Genomic DNA, 17,851 nt, shown 5'->3' on the forward strand with positions numbered 1-17,851 from the left:
AGTAACTATTTGATTTTCTCTAAACTCGTTCCTGTTTAATATAAAGATAGGGACCCAGAAAGTGTTTATTCATGGGAGCAAGTGTGTGTGTGTGTGTGTGTGTGTGTGTGTGTGTTCTCCAGCTGTGGCTATGTGTGGGCAAGTGAAAGTGTGTGGGCACACTTCTGAGGGAAACCTTGTTTGTGGAAATCTTGGCTGCAGTGGAAGCTAGAGGTATCTTCGAAGAAAAATCTAATTTCAGCACTCCTCCATCTGTTTTTCTCTCTCCCAGCTTCGTGTGTTAATTTCTCACTTTTCCTTCCTTCATCCAGCTCCATTCTTATTCCTGTCTTACTTTGAAAGCTGCTATTTCCCCATCCGTGCCTCTCTTCCCTTCTCTATTTCTGTGGCGTGTAGTCCTCTCTATACCTCCCTTTCTACACATTTGGTTCAAAGCAGGGGTTTTCAAAGTCCGGCACTGTGGGCACACCCCATTATTGCCAAATTAGCACCCTTAAAAGTATGCCGAATTACCCGTTAGGGGTACATTTTTGAAATGTACCCATGAATGCACAAACAACTCTCACTGGATACTTTTGATACTAAAGAAAATCTAAAAACACAATGATTGTCAGTCAAATTCTGTAGTCATAAGGAGTGCCTAATGGGATTTATAGAGGTTTGGATATGTTGTGGATTTTTGCGATGAACTTTGGGAATAATTATATTCTCAGGAAGTGTAAGTCACCCTGAAACTAAAAATATATTTATCTTTAGTTTATGTTGAGGTTATGTTCACTCTCATACAGTGCGACGCCAGAGCCAGGGGACTATTAGTTTAGCCTTGCATAATAAATGCAAGCAGGGGAAAACAGTTCCCAAAAGTTTCCAAAAGTTGATGACCAGCATCTTTATATTTGATGAATTAACACGTTATATCCGGTTGTTTAACATGTACAACAACAGAAAACAGATGGTTTTTGCGTAAAAAATTGGACAGAGCCAAGCTAGCTTTTCCCCTGCTTCAGCTAAGCTACTTGGCTGCCGGCTTTAGCTTCATATTTAGCGTAGTTCTTACAAAGGTTTCTAACAGAAGTTTCAGCACACAAGCGGCTGTACTTTCGTTGCTAGCACCCTTTCGGTAAGAGCAGTAGGTGTTTGCAAAGAACACATTGGAAAAGTAGGGAAGGTACATTTCACTCAGTCTGCGTTGGAATAAATGAATCAAATAACATAAAAATACTTACAGAAAAGTGCTGTGACAAACAGAGGCATGAAAAGAGACAAGCCAAATGAATGCAGGTACTGTATGATATGAAAAAAAAAACCTCTAAACTTGAAACAAGGAAATGGAACAAAGCAAAAAAATATAGCTAACGACAAATGCATTTAAAAAAAAAAGCAGGAGAAAAAGAAAGTATGAATGCTCATGTATAAAGTGCTGTTATGTGATGTTTATCAGTGTGTGGGGGGGGGGGGGGGGGGGGGGTTGAGCAGAGCATAATGGTCCATCCTGGACTTTATTTCACTCACCCGGCATCGGTCCAGTTGCACTTTGAGAGGTTCTGGTTCAGATGCCGGAGGCGCCTGGACTTTGAGCCAGTTCTCACTGCTGTCCACAGCCTGCTCACACTGCTCATACAAGCTGTAGAAGGCCAGCACCTGCAGGACACACACACACAAATACAGAAACCCATTTTGAGTAAAGGTGAAGAAAAAAGCCGCCGCTAAATCCGCACAAAGACACGAGCAAACACCCGCGCAGCATCTGTCTCGTTTCACAAACTCTTTCCCTGGTTTGCAGTGGGGCGGCGTGAAAAAGACAGAAAGACCGAGCTCCATCCACGCCTGTGATAACCTGAGAGTGAGTCACATCACGCTGAAATTCTCACTCTGTACCTGGAGAGCAATTTTGTTGTTTAAAGTCTATACATAGACTTTGGACATCTTCAGAGGCAGAACCGAAAAAAAAAAAAAAAAAGACATTTATTGCATAACATTCTAAAAACAAGGTTTAAAACCATTTTTCCACCTAAATACAAACAACACAAACAAATCCAAGCTATCATTATGAGACGATACAGATTGCACGTATACTGTCATATACTTTTTTTTTTTTAGATATATAAACATAAATACATGTATGTAATTCATTTCTGGGAAGAAGACAACTACATTTAAGGGTTATTTTAGAAGTTTAATTATTTATTTATTATAAAGCCAGGTTGCTTGGACTATTAAAACATATGTATGATAGTGAAATTTAAAGAAAATCACGATACGGATATAGAATTGCAATATCCGCAGGAAATAATCTATTCAGAATTGTATACAAATTGCATAAAACACATGTTTTACACAAACTTCCTGCAACAAATAAGATGCGTAAGGTTTGTTGCAAAGTTTCATTCCAAACTGCTATAAAAATAGTTATAAACACAGTTAAACTAAAAAAACAAATGACCAAAATAAAGGGGATCTCCCCCATTTTTACACATCAAGTATAATATCTTTTGTTGCTCTGGAGGAAAATGTCTGAAAAAGCTGGGAAAGTAAGGATCCAGTGTCTTTTGGAGCTTTACAAGCAGTACAATAGACAAAAGGATATTTAAATATATATATAATGTTTAAATCTGTAGCAAGTCCATCAACATTATGGGAATTGCTGCTTTAAATATCACTGTTGTTGCTGAGTGCAGGTGTCAGTTTTTGAAATGGTATATTTGAGGAAGACGACGTGCTACAAACATTATTAGTTGACATAATACTGAACGAGGTGGGGGCAGCTGAATTACAGTGGGCGACTGTTGTGTGGTCTGCAGTTAAAAACGCGTGTGTGTGTGGGTGTGTACCTTTGTCTGGTAAGCCAGCCATGCCAGCCTTTCTGCCAACAGGTTACAGAATCCCACCCAGCGCTGGTTCAGCTGCTCCGCCGCCTGGGCAATGTCATCAGCACGACTCCCCTCTGAGGTGGGGGCAGACAGAGAAAGAGAGAGGGGGCTGTCACATACACAGTGATACACGCTTCATAGTTCACATGGGCACGACTGGCCTCTCTGTAGGGGACAGACATAAATACACACACACACACAAAATCTGGTGAATGTCATCTGTAGGAGAGATGAGGCGAGCGCATCAATATCCTGCACAAAATGTGAGCTTCAACAACGGTTTATCCGCCCGCCCACTGAACACAGGGACACCCACACCCACACACACACACGAGAACACTCGCTCACTGCTAACTGACATTTTTTTTTGATGCAAATGGCCAATTTGAAGTGCGTGAAAAAAAAACAAACAAAAAAAACTCCAGTGCTCGGAAAAAGTAAACCTCTAAGAGGTTCCAGGAGGGGAAAAAAAAAATCAATGCTAAAGTAGTACAAAGATGGATTCACGCTCCCGCCTTTAAAAGGGCAAACTGAACCCCATCGGCTGGATGATAATTGGACCTGGAAGAGGCAGCATCCTGGCTCGCATGTCTCATCTGGTACGCAAACAGGCTTGAGATTGCCTCCTCCTTCCTGTAATCGTACCTCAATTATATTCCACTTCCATTTCCATGTCAAGAATTTGTCTGATGCTGGTTTTCCCCACTACAGGTTACTATAAATACAGTAGCATGCGCATCACATGTGACCCTGGATGTGGAGGAAGGCCGAGGTCAACATAGGAGCCACAGATATTCTAGTTTCTTCTTGTGAACAAAAGAACGTTTCCTCCAAGCAAGCATTGTGTTGTACATAAACCCCGATATATATCTTCCTCTGTGGTATTATCGAAGTACATTTTTTACTACTAAGTACTTCCACTTTTACTTGAGTCAAATGTCTTTAAAGTAACTGTACTTCTACATTCAGGAATCAGCTGGTTTTGTTCAACCTTGGAGGGTGTGAGAAAGCTGCAGCTCTGGACAATTAGCTTAGCTTAGCATAACGACTGGCTCTGTCTTTAAAGCTCACTAATTAAGCCTTCAAACCCTGAGTGTACATTTGTCTCTCGCCTTCACTTACACACACACACACACGCTTGCTTTGGTCACTTTTGGGGACATTACATTGACTAACCCTAACCTTAACCACTGACCCAAAAATCAGCTTTTTCCCCAATAGGCGACACGGCCGTCCTGAATGAACTGGTCTTTAGTCAGAAGTGTGTCCCCGAAGGGAGCCTAAGTCAGAAGCGCACACACTCAGTCAGTAAGTTGAGTGATGTCGTGGCTTGTTTTGTTTGGATGGCGCTGAGAGCAGTGGCAGGGATGAATCAAGAAAACAGAGAAGTGAAAAGTATAAATGTGAGTGTTTCTCCGCTTTCAGAAGCGCCAACAATTGCACAAGGACAGAGGAGAGGACAGACGAGAAGAAACATCTCTCTCTCTCTCTCTCTCTTTCTGTCTGTTCCTCTCTCTATCAGTGTTTCTATGGAGACAAGGAGAGAGGGTGGGACAGGTGGAGGCGTTGCCATGGGGACAGACAGGGCTGTGCGTGCATGTGTTTGTATGCATGTGAATGAGCGTGTGAGAGCGTGCACGTTACCCTGCTCGACCAGGGTCTGCGCCGTGCGCGTCGCCTCCTGAAGCTTTCGGTACTTCTCCGGCCGCTCTCTTTCTATCGCCTATGGCAAAGAGAAGGGGGGCGGGGGGGGGTACAAGAAGAACAACAGGCGGACAGCAGAATTATTATTTAACACAAAGAAAGATAAATAAAAAAAAATAAAAAATCAATGTACAATTCAGTATTACTTCTAAAGAAGAACTGGTCCATTAGCTTGTAATCTTATTCTGCTGCAACGTTTAGGACAGCCTGAGCATGCCCGGTCATTTGGTGATCATTTAAAAGCTTAACTGTGGGAAGTTTTCAGATTTCAGCAGTATTCACATATCAAAAGCATGTAGTTCAATACTTGTGGTAATACTCTTGCCTTGAATTCTCATATAAAAGCCGATATGATGTAATAATAATAATAATAGGCGGGGGCGTGAATAAAGGCCAGCAGCTAATAAAAGCTGGGTACAAAAAGATTTAGGGGGTTGAAATGACCTGCAGGCTCACATGGTGACCAGCACTAATTCCATCAGTATATGTGATGTCATGTCATACGCACCACTCCGCTGCTGTCACTTTCTATTCTTTTTAACAGAAATGTGTCATATTAACGTACACATCGTTAATTCCAGTCCCTCCTTCCCTTCACTTCCTGATGTGGTTTCACATTAAAAACCGACCTATAAAAGGGGAAAGGCTGAAATATTTGGACAGTGACACAATCTTCATGATTTGGGCTCCGCGTGCCACCACACTGGATTTGAAATGAAACAACTGAGATGCAATTGAAGTGCAGACTTTCAGGTTTACTTCAAGGGGTTGAACAACAATATCCTACGAAACATTTTTAGGAATTGTAACCATTTTTATACAAAGTCTCCTCGTTTCAGGGGCTCAAAAGTAATTGGACAAATTAGCATCACCATAAGTAAAATGACTGCCTGAAGTCTGGAACCCATGGACATCACCAAATGCTGGGTTTCCTCCTTTGTGATGCTTTGCCAGGCCTTCACTGCAGCTGTCTTCAGTTGTTGCTTGTTTGTGGGTCTTTCTGCCTTAAGTTTTGTCTTGAGCAAGTGGAATGCATCGATGCTCGATCGGGTTGAGATCTGGTGATTGACTCAGCCAATTCAGAACATTCCACTTCTTAGCCTTAAAAAACTCCTGGGTTGCTTTCGCAGTATGTTTTGGGTCATTGTCCATCTGTACTGTGAAGCGCCGTCCAATCAACTTTGCTGCCTTTGGCTGAATCTGAGCAGAAAGTCAATAAACACGAGTGACCCAGTGCCACTGGAAGCCATGCACGCCCATGCCATCACACTGCCTCCACCATGTTTTCCAGAAGATGTGGTGTGCTTTGGATCATGAGCTGTTCCAAATCTTCTCCATACTTTCTTCTACCCATCATTCTGGTACAGGTTGATCTTAGTCTCATCTGTCCAAAGAATGCTGTTCCAGAACTGGGCCGGCTTCTTCAGATGTTTTTTTTTTGGCAAAGTCTAATCTGGCCTTTCTATTTTTGAGGCTGATTAATGGTTTGCACCTTGTGGTGAACCCTCTGTATTTACTCTCATTAAGTCTTCTCTTTATGGTAGACTTCGATACTGATACACCTACTTCACTTGGGTGGATGTTGTGAAGGGGTTTTTCTTCACCATGGAAAGGATTCTGCGATCATCCACCACCGTTGTCTTCCGCGGACATCCAGGCCTTTTTCAGTTCCCAAGCTCACCAGTGTGCTCTTTTTTTTTCTCAGAATGTACCAAACTGTTGATTTGGCCACTCCTAACATTTCTGCTATCTCTCTGATGGATTTCTTCTTTTTTTTCAACCTAAGGATGGTGTGTTTCACTTCCATTGAGAGCTCCTTTGACTGCATGTTGTGGGTTCACAGCAACAGCTTCCAAATGCAAATGCCACACCTGGAATCAACTCCAGACCAACTGCTTAACTGATGACAGGTTAACAAGGGAAGAGCCCATGCAGCCTTCTGAGTCAATTGTCCAATTACTTTTGGTCCCTTGAAAAAGAGGCGGCTACATATTAAAGAGCTGTAATTCCTAAACCCTTCCTCCAATTTGGATGTGAATACTCTCAAATTACAGCTGAGAGTCTGCACTTTAAGCCCATATTGATTATATAACTGTATCCTGAATACGTTTTCGTGAACAGCTAAAAAACTGTGTCACTGTCCAAATATTTCTGGGCCTAACTGTATAATGTGTAAAATTCTGGGGGACGTGTTGCGTTTCATTCATGGCGGCTTCGCGTCCTTTTGGGGGGGAAAAGGCGGAGTAGAACATGACCTCTAGCGATACCGATGGAATTAGTGCTGTGGAAGTGTACATTACACGGAATTTATCGAGACAAAAGGTAAACATGGAGGAAGTGTTGGCTTTACATTAACTGGGGAACCAGGGGAATTAGAAATAAGGACCTATCTCTAATATGACACTTTGGTTTTGGCGTTAATTCGATATAAAGTGTGAGCTTTAGAGATGCTGGTGGGAAGATTTATTTTTTAACCTTCTTTTACCCGTCTCCAGTCTTTATGCTAAGCTAGTTAGTGTCCAACTCTTGGCAAGAGAGAGTGACTCAGCTCATTTCCTCAAATGAACTTTTCCTTTAAGAAGAGGTTTGCAACTATTTTGGCTCTTGACCCCTTAAAACAAATCAATGTATGCTCCCTTGAGGTTTGACATGACATGTATACTGTGTTACGGTACAGTATGTCAATGTCAATATCAGTGATAACCGAAAACCGAAAGTGTCAGTTGGTCTTGGTGAAACATTCAGGACTCAAATGTCCTCCTCCGACAGAGGGACACCTTTAGCCTGTGAATGGGATCAAATCCACACTCGTTTTGCTCCCTAATATGGCCTTCTGCAAAGACTTTAATGCTGTTTCTTACATAAGCTGCTGCAGAGAGCCGAGCTGACAGCAAAGCTGGAGAGGCAACGAAGATCAGAGGAGATTTTGAAGAGTCGGCCTGCCTAAAAATTCATCAGTTTGTATCTATTACCGAAGTGCCGAACGCCAGCAGTTAAGTTTGATATCTTGTCCGCAAACAGTGCTTAAAAGCCCCCATACATTGTTAATGAGGGCTGCAGTGGATTTGTGTTTAACTCATTTATTATGAATGATTTGTTAGCACATTTGTAAATGCTGACTAAAAGTCACACCAGCACGTGTTGTGCCTAATCTACGGCTTTAAATTGTTAATCATGCATCAGCACTTTGTGAGCCATTTGTAAGAATTATAAGTGTTTGTTCTTCATTGTGAACGCACTTATAGGAGCGGATGCACGTAAATTGTTTGCCGCCTCTAATTTAAAGATGCAAAAAGTGGCAGTTTTTGTTTGTGTCAAGGACAATGACTGATTTAGAAAAATATATATGATGAGTGAGTTATTGCGGTTTGGATTTAATGTTAAGCAATGGTTCTTAATTGGTAGAAAATGCCTATACAGCCACCGTCATAAAAAGGTTTCAAAATAAGAGGTCGATTTAGATATTGACGTGATGAGGGCAGCTTAAAAAATAAGAACAGCTGACGATGAAGGGCCAAGTTTAGCTTGACTTCATTTTTAGCTACTTTCCATTGAAAATTGCTGGCAATACTTCCCCAAACAGCTAATGCTAATGTCTGCTGGATGTGTAAATAGGCAACTGTTTGCTAACACGTTAGCTATATCAGCTTTCAGGTGGCAATGTGGCAATGTTGTGTTTACAGCTTGTTTCTGCCCCCCCCAAACATGGTAAACAAACATGGTGTTGATCTTCTCAGATATTCGCTCCAGGAAAGAGAGCGAATAAGCGTATTCCCCAAAATGCTAACACATGGAAAGACCTGTTCGTTATGCTACAGCAGGTTGTTGCCATGTTTCATGATTTGCTGCAGTAAGCAGGAGCTGGCACTGCAGTACGCCTCCTTGATTGTCCTGTTTTCTGTGTTTATAGGACAAATCCAAGTCAATCGACTGGCATAGGTAGCTGCTGCGTAGAAGTTTGAAAACAGTCATTATGGACAGTTTGCTGCATCTCGTACGTCCACCGAGCCGCACCGGCGCTGTCCTGTATGCATAATCACAGTTCAGAACGTCCTCGCAGGTATGATTGCTGTACGGAAGGAAAAATTCATTTTCTAACCCAACTGTGCGATGGAACCTTGTTATTTCAGCATCGCAGGTCACAGCAGATTAAGCTCCGCGGGGCGTCTCACACACACACACACACGCACACACACACACAGGTGTTTTTACCTGCACTTTGTCATGCAGCTCCTGAATGCTGCCGTCCTTGCGTGACACAGAGAACTCGGGGCTCTGTAGGATGGCCTCACCGCGGGTCATGTAGCTGTGGACCTCTGTGAAGTCGACGTCAAACCTGAGGACAGACACACACACACACACACACACATGCACTTGGCAATATTACCTGCTATGCTGATATTGCTGAGCACAAAAGACACTTGCTGCCGCAGTTTTCTCTGGAAAATACATTTTCACGATTGCATCCCTTTATTGTTCCTGTTAACTCTGAACGATTTCATTTGCAGATTGCCAAGAGCTCCATGTCAGCTCTCAACACTAAAGGTCACTTGCAGCACCTGCATCAACACTCTCACAGTAGAAAGAAACAGTGTGATTCTGTTGGGTGGTTTAATGTAAAAGTTATGACGTTTAGATTCTTTGTAAAAGCACAACTTGGACTTGATCGGCTCCCCTCATTTGACAATGCATTGACTCCGTCCAATCAGGCAGATATGGAGAGTCGCCTCATTTGCTCATTCAGTCAGAGGAGCCAGGATGTCAGCCAATCGGGGTCGAGCACCGTGAGTTCACGTCCATTTAGTAAAGATGACTTTAACAGTAACATGAGAGAACGTAAGTTGCCCTCAAACCATGCTCCCATGATTGGCTGAATGGAATAAATTGACCTCATATAAAACACCACACAGAAGATATCCAACAATGGGAATCAAATAGATATTGACACACAGCGACACAAGTGCAGTAATAATAATGTACACATTCAAACAAACATAACCAAAACAAAACTAAATCTACATCAATTTACGCCAATTATTGTACTGAACTACAGTATACCTTCATGTGAAATAATGAAAACTAGCGAAAAGGACATTGTATTCTAACACAGGGACTTTAAATTCGACTAAAAATACACTTTTAAAGTCATCTATGTAGTAACAGCAGTGGTGGAGAAATGAAAAGTATTCACTTAAAAGAGAACTCCAGATACTTCATGTTGCACACTTCCATGAAGTTCGGGGACTTGCCAGGTAAACAGTGGAAAGACGCGTGTGTGCGTATGTATTTGATTTGCCGTATTTTGACCCTCCATGACACCTTTTTGCGTGTATATTCTTGACCTTGAAAGCAACTAGCGGAGTACGAAATGCAATATTTCCCTCTGAAACGTAGCAGAGTCGAAGTAAAAAGTAGCACAAGTTCAGCACAAAGGACAGTACTTTGGGGAACGTGCTATGGCTGTCCACCACTGCGTAACGGATCCCCTCCTAAGGTTACTTGCCTCACTACTCACTACAAGATGCAAGAGGATTCTCAGAGTCTCCTACTTCACTACTATCAAAGGTTTGATTTGGAGCTAGCCTCTATAATCACCGGCGCAGACACTCAGTATCGGCATCTGCAGTGTTTCATCACCTACCTGCTGAGATAAGGCAGCAGAAAGGGGTGCATGTAACTGAACATTTCACATGAGTTAGAAACGATGATGTTGAGATGCTAATTACAATTCAGAGTAGACCTCCTCGGTGTAGCAACACACACCCACCTTTTCCTGAGTTCAGAATCCACCACGACTTGTCTCTTCTTCTGCGGCGGCGGCGACTCTCGGGTCTGGCGCACGGCTGACACCTTCTCCCTTGTCGTCACCTTGGTAACGGTCGCCGTGACAGAGTGGGTCAGCTCGGACTGCTGGGCCGTGGTGGCAGCCGTTGAGAGCTGAACGTGCGCGCGCACACACACACAAAAAAATATATTTAGACAAACTGCACACAACAGCAGGCGCTGTATCAGCTTACAAGGATCTGTCAAAATCACACGCATCCCAAATCACCACTTAACACACTCTCACATCTGTCTGAGTGCCTGCACACACACACACACACACACACACACTCAGAGTGCAACAGTGTCCTTGAGAGGCAACAAGTCAAAGATCGGTTACATCAATCACACAGTATCACAACAAAAAATATATACGCCAGGATGTGTGTGGGGTTTCAACAACAGCTACAGATGTGAGTGTGTGTGTGTGTGTGAGTACTCAGACAGGTGTGAGACGGCTAAGTAGCGATTTGGGATTTCTGCGACTCTGACAGATTGTAACTGCACAAAAGGACGAGCGAGCGAGGCCGAGAGAAATGTAGTTTTTATGTGTGTGTGTGTGTGTTGCATTTTTCAATGAAGGTGTGTGTGCTTATTATATTACATGTATTTACTTAGCTGACGCTTTTATCCAAAGCGACTTACAATACGTGCGTTCGACCATGTGCATACAGCCATGCTGAACTGCTTCAAGAGTTAGAAACAATAAGAGATCATTATTATTTTGGCTTTATGGTTTTAAGGTGCAGTCTGATCTGATTAGTTTTCAGTCTGCGATTTCTTTCTTGAGGTCGACGAGGAGCTGTAACTACTATTATTAGTCATATTTCTGTCATTATTATACTTGTTATTGCTATTATCAGTCATATTTCAGTTATTATTACAGCTGTAACTACTATTATTAGTCATATTTCTGTTGTCATTGTAGTTGTGATTGATATTACTGGTGCTGCTATGCATCTCTGTCTGTCTGTCTGTCTGTGCCAGTGTTTCTTTCTCTCTCTCTCTCTCTCTCTCTCTGCCTCTCTCTCTCTGTGTCTCTCTCTCCTTCTCAACCAAAGCGGGCCTGGAGTCAAAGCAGACGACCGCCCACCCACAGCCCTGGTTCTGCTCGAGGTTTCGGCCTTAAAATAAAGTTTTTCCTCGCCGCTGTTGCCATAGTTCTTGCTCTGCTTGCTCCTGTTGGGTCTCTGCAGTAATAGTATAGAGCACGGTCTCGACCTGCTCTGTTTGTAAAGTGTCGTGAGATGACTGTTGTTGAGATTTTGGCGCGAATATAAATAAAACTGAACTGAATCGCGTCGCAAGCAAGCTGGCAGTAGCAGAGCGTGGGGGACGGGCCTGGGTGTACGGTTGGTAGGCAAGCACCAGCGTCTTGAATCGCATTGGAGCAGCACTGCGCTCCCGGGCAGCCAGGCCCACCGGCCAGGTGCAAGTCGCAGTAGTCCAGGCACGCTGGCGACATGAGCCTGGACCATGTATTCTAATTCTGAGCATTGCTCACTGTTGTCTTGCGATAACAGTGTGTGTTTGTGCGCGTATGTGTGTGTGTGTGCAGGCTTGTTTCAGCAGGGAAGAGCCCAATTGACAGTTAAGCAGCGAGTGCTACTACTGGGATAGCCTTGCTACCATGGCAACGTGCCTGCAGAGGTCAATCTGCTAATTATCGGACTGATTATAACGGACAAGTAATTGGGGGGGGGGGGGGCGCGTGAAAGGACGATTGTGTAAGGGCCAGTAAAGCACATATTTGTATTTGGTAAATTGTTTATGTTGTTATTTATGTCTTCATACAACAGCTTATGTATATTTTGAATAGTGCATTATAGGTGGACTATGCTAAGGTGACCCTAACCCTGTCTTTAAAGTGCTAGCATTCAGCCAGAGTTATCTGTGCTATTTACGGCAGGTGTTGGGAGTTTGTAGTGCTCATGGGCAGCGAGTTTGAGGAGCAACGAGGTGCCAGTAAGATGCGGAGACGTCTGCAAAACCTTCCATCGAAACAGGTTTGTGTGATGGCCTGTCCATCCTGAGGACGTGTAGCTAGTGTCACGTTAGCAGGAATGGAACACGTAACCTTGGATAGGAATCACCCGCAGTGATGCTGTAATCCGTCCTCAAATAAACCCTCATTCAATGTTGTCCATGTACCCAACCTGCCTTGAGAGGCCTACTGTATCCGAATATAAAATAATATATTTGAAATATGCTTATTATATTGACAAAGGGACGATTTCCCAAAATGTTGCGCTATGCCTTTAAGAGTACAGGAAGTGCTGCACGAGAAGGAGCACTTCAGGGCATAACGCTTCCTTGTAAACCTATAATATAAACAATTCCAATCATTTACTCAACGCTCGGCATGAAGCTCTCCAGAGGGCTTACGGAATAAAGCGAAGGCAACATTGCAGTGCAGTGTCTTTATCAGCAATGCAAAAAAAAAAAACCAAAAAAAACACAGAAGCACTTTGTCTTTATCTTATCACTTGTCAGTGAGCATGGCAGTTTTACAGGCGCAAATGTGACGGCGATAAAGACAGAGCCTGCGTAGTTACAGAAGGAGATGAGAGAGCGGCGGTGACAACTGAACAATCGAACCTTTTCAGACAAGTGATCATGAAGAGCGATAATTGTATGACGGTGCTGATTGAAAGCGCCTCCTTCATCAGTGTGTGTGTGTGTGTGTGTGTGTTTGTGCACGCCGGAGAGGACTGCACACACAAGTGTCAGCCCTGATCCCGTCCCTTCCCTTCTCAGTATTCTCCACTGGCGTGTAACGTAAACCTCTCTAGGTGTGCAGCGACCTCTGTCACCCCCCCCAGCCGATCCATTTATTTCCTCTTTCCCTCAAGCCAAACACTTGCAGCGACCAGGACTCGGTTTCATCACAGCGGCGTTCTTACAGCAGGACACATGTGACCTCAGCGCGTCTGGATTCGCTGCAAGGATTTCATTCTGGACAGAAAAACCGCGGCGAGCCGTCGGCAGAGCTAGAAACCAAAAGAAACCGGCTCGGCGCGCCAGCAAGGAGCCCAGTGACGAGTAGAAGAAGACGAGCTGCGACTTGATTAGTCTTTGTCTACATTTGGAACACTCATTTTGCTTTTAATCCTAACTCTCAAACTTGTTCAAGCTGCTGTTCTTTTCTTTTCTTTTTTAATCTCCGTCCGTCAGTTGCAACTTCCTGCTGGTTTTCACTCTCCTACCTAATCACAAACTGATTAAGACCTGGGACACTGAGCGAATGAAATGAAGTGCAATCAGCGAGCTGGTAGAGAGAGAGAGAGAGAGAGAGAGAGAGAGGGAGAGAGAGAGACCAGACTCTCAGCCCTGAGAAGCAAAGCTGACAGACCATAGGCTAAAGGCTAAAGTTGTTTTCATTGGCTAAATTGGACGGAAGTTAAATTCCTGGGTTGCTTACATGTCCGAATCACACTTTTGTAACCTTTCGTTGGTGTGGGAATTTGGGAGTCTGTTAGCTTAGCTTAGCATAAAGACTGGCAGTGTGGGGAAACAGCTAGCTCCTTAAAAATCTGCTTACCACCTCTGAAGCTCTAAAGGAAACCTCATGGTGATAAGTAGGCCCAAAATGTGATTAATTACTCATTACTAATTACTAATTAAAAAGGAATTATGTTACAGGACTAATTACTCAGCAGAAAAAGTGCCTAGAATACAAGTTACATTACCCTCGTTGCGTTAATTTCGTTACTCTACTACCGCCTTTTACTGACCGTCAACAGCTAGCTTAAGTTTAGCCCCGGTCCCGACCTCACTGAAGCTGGGGGGTTTCTGTCTGTTTGCTGTCCAGTTGCCACCTTTAGCAAGCCGGCTTAGAAGACACAACAGCTACATGAGAGAACTCCGGAGCTACCGGGGGTCGCTTTGCTTCTCATTTTGTAGAGGCTAACCTTCCCGGCCCCCTGCGCCAAGCTAGCACGTGTTGTTGTTTTGAATTGAATTGAATTAACAACGTTGTTCATGAGTAAAATGTTGAGGTGCTGTTGAGTGACTTTTTGGACAGAGCCAGGCTAGCTGTTCCCCTGTTTCCAGCCTTTATGCTAAGCTAAACTTATCGTCTCAGGATTCCAGCCTCATATTTGGCATAAAGACACGACAGCGGTATTGGTCTTCGCCTATAAGGTTTCCTTATGAATAAAGAAATATTTTCCTATAATACTGTAACTGTACACCAACCTGTACCTGGGAGCTGCTCATCTCCAGACTCTGGACCAGTCGGTCCCAGCGCTGGGCGAAGCTGTCCAGTCTGGCCTCCAGTTTGCTGGCCACCTCTTTGTTCTTGACGCTGGACAGCAGGTCCTGACTCATGGAGCACAGCTTGTCCATGGTGGGACGCTTCACCTCCAGGTCTGCCTTCACCGTCTGGTGGAACATAAATACACACACACACAACATGTGCTGGGGATTTCCGCCTCCGTGCCTCTTCTCCAACTGGAGACATTTTTAACATGTCAAATATTTATTCAAATCAGTGTACAGTGTCTTTTTGCAAAGGAGTCGCACACGTATATTCCTCCTTTATGCTAAATGAAAAGGGAGAGCAGATCGGTTGCAGGGAGACTCACAGCAAGGCGACGGAGGCAGGCCACCGTCTCCGCCTGGTCCTTCAGGTTGGAGGTCTTGATGGAGCGAACCAGCTCCTCTTTCTGAGTCAACCAGGAGTCAAATAAACACTGTGAGGAGAGGAGAGGGGAAGGAAGAGGAAAGAAAAGGGGGGGGGGGGTGATGTCAGAAGAGGACAATAAAGGGGAAAGGAAAGGACAGGAAATGAAAGGGGACAAAAGAGGAGGATGATGAAGGAGAGGAGACCAGGAGAAGGAGAGGAAGGCAAGGAAAGAAGAGGAAAGGAAAGAGGAGATGAGGAGCAGAGAAAAGACGAGAGAAATCAGGGGAGAAGATGAAGGGACAGGAAAGAGGAGGAGAGGAGAGACGAGAGGATAAAGACGCAGAGAGGAAAGAGGAGAAGAGATGAGAGGAGACAAGGACAAGATAGGAGAGGAAACAAAAGGAGGAGAGGAAATGAGGGAAGGGGAAGAGAGGAGGGGAGATGATGGGAAAGGAAAGGGAACAGGAAGGAGAGAGGAGAGGGGACAAGAACAGGAGTAGGTAGGAAAGGAAACCAAAAGAGGAGAGGAAATGAGGAAAGGAGAAGAGAGGTGATGATGGGAGAGAACAGGGATGACGAGGAGAGACGAGAGAGCCACAGGAGCACAAAGAGAAGCGATGAAGACACAAGAGGAAGGGCGGATGAAAAGGCGAGAGGGAGGAGAAGGGAAGCGAGGGAGCGGGAGGAGAGAAAGAAATGTTATCGTGCGGAAGCCATTGTCTCTCCTGCTGGGACAGACAGCTCTTCACTGCAGCGTCGTCCTCAAGCCCATTGTCAGTGACAGCATCTCTGCCTCTTCCCAGGATTACAACGGGAATACTTCTGCTATCGGCGCATGGACAGTTCATTTGCAACCAGGGGCCCGGGGGTGGCACTTGAACAAGCATTTAGCCAGAGAACGCGGTGGTGGTGGTGGTGGTGGGGGGGGGGGGGGGGGGGGTGATGTTTTGAAAAATTAATCTAATTAAATTTGCTTCTTTATGGATGTCTCTGAGCCATTGCAGCCAATGATCCCCCATTAGAAAACGCAGTGGAGGGGTTGCACTTATCTGTGAAACAGAGTGATCACACTTCATCAAACGGGCCCCCTGGTGCCCCTAGATCCACATTCTGGCCACATTAGGCACAGGAACAATGTAAATATATACAGAAAGCACTAAGACCTTTAAACAGTAAGACTCCAGCATACACAAACTGAAGTATCGCAGATTATACTATAGTGTTATTGAATAGAAAATATCAGGAAATAATCTCTTTCTATTAATAAAAAGGTATATGTGGCTCTAAAGGGTGACTATGACGCCAGAGGGCAGCAATGCAAATCCAGTTTTGGGCTTTTAATTACGGCTGATCAGTTAATCGTGTATAATCCGATGTTGTGATTTCGGCTTCCTCTAGTTATTAATCACAGAACGCGAGCAAATCGGATATCACGGCACATCTAATTTCCTTCACAAAGTCTGCCGTGGCTAAAAATATCAAGACGCCGATAGAAGGGCAGAGAAAATAAGAGTCATTTCTTATGCGAGAGTCACCGAAAAAGGAGCATCCAATGAACAATCCCAATGAAACGACATATTTACGCTGTGGATAAAGTTGTGGGGTCCTCGCGCTTTGAGAGAAATGACACTCTTCACAATATGACATCATCAGCGGGTCGACGTGCCGACCTTTCGGGCTCACGCCATCCTCACATAAATCAACCACGTAACACTGCCACACACACTCTTTTTAAGTCTTAAAACAAAAGTCACTGGCCCCGTACAGGGGGGACAAAATCCAAAGTCCTCCTTCCATGCAAAGATCTTACCAGGACTTCAACAGTCTAGACAAATCAAGCGGGTGTCTTCTAACATTTTAGAGTAATATTCCGTCTTTTTGTTACTATCCTTCTGTGAATATGAAGTCTGTTTCGGCTTAAAACGTCTCTTAAAGCCTGCCGAATGTGGGAGTAGACACGATCTGGGTGATCTAATCTCATTATACATGCAGCAAATACTGCTGTGATCCTGCCTCATCTCCACACACGCACACACACACACACACACACACACACACACACTCGCACTCATCTCATACCTGTTCATTAGTGAAGTGCTGCCATTTCAGTAAAATCTCCTGAAGCAGAATCCAGCGTTCTTCTGTCCATCTACAAATGGCTGCCCAGCGGTCACCTAGCACCTGCACACACACACACACACACACACAAATCAGTAATCAATGTCTGCATTAGCACAAAAATCCCTTTTGAATTACTTCCCCCTGAGAGGGACTGAAGCATGGTCATCAGGTTGCCTCAGAGGCCGGTGGATTCACTCTTTCACTTGCCAATTTTTATTCTTTTCCGCTGCCAACAGGAACAAAATATCTCTGTGTTCGGACCAAGTGAACGGAGTCCATTGACTGGACAAATCTAAATGCTTTTTGATCCTTTCTGTTCATTAAAAGCATCACATGTTGTTGACCTTGAACTATTCAGGTGCGACACATGGCCAAAAGTATGTCAACATACTTTTTTACAGTTGTCCATACACTTTTGGCCATGTTGTGTATCATGATTCTCTACCACCTGTTGTACGTGTCACAATTTCCCTGTAGCTTTGGCATTAAGGGTTTGAGGGGCCAGATGGTTATATAAGTTTATATATGGTAAATGTTTTCTTTTTTCTAAATTGTATTTCTGTACAAACATATGCTAATATCATACAGTACATACAAACCTCTACACATGTACACCCACACATATGTACAGACAAAGTGTAATAATAATAATAATAATGACGACATAAAGCAACGTAAAATAAATCAAGAAAAAGTAAGGATTATG

At 43.9% G+C, this 17,851-nt stretch overlaps 1 protein-coding gene across 1 annotated transcript in view; it reads right to left on the bottom strand.

Annotated features, from left to right (window-relative positions):
- The window catches only part of LOC139306974 (dystrophin-like), a 100,034-nt gene that overhangs the window by 52,493 nt on the left and 29,690 nt on the right, over positions 1–17,851 (bottom strand). The window contains exons 13-20 of the mRNA XM_070930936.1: positions 17,104–17,205; positions 14,984–15,091; positions 14,601–14,780; positions 10,342–10,511; positions 8,787–8,910; positions 4,520–4,593; positions 2,832–2,979; positions 1,513–1,641 (exon numbers count right to left, since the gene is read on the bottom strand). Coding sequence (XP_070787037.1) covers positions 1,513–1,641; positions 2,832–2,979; positions 4,520–4,593; positions 8,787–8,910; positions 10,342–10,511; positions 14,601–14,780; positions 14,984–15,091; positions 17,104–17,205 — 1,035 coding nt within the window. The remainder of the gene's footprint in view (positions 1–1,512; positions 1,642–2,831; positions 2,980–4,519; positions 4,594–8,786; positions 8,911–10,341; positions 10,512–14,600; positions 14,781–14,983; positions 15,092–17,103; positions 17,206–17,851) is intronic.

This window comes from Enoplosus armatus, chromosome 24 (assembly GCF_043641665.1).
Source record: "Enoplosus armatus isolate fEnoArm2 chromosome 24, fEnoArm2.hap1, whole genome shotgun sequence".
NCBI classification, from domain to species: Eukaryota; Metazoa; Chordata; class Actinopteri; order Centrarchiformes; family Enoplosidae; genus Enoplosus; species Enoplosus armatus.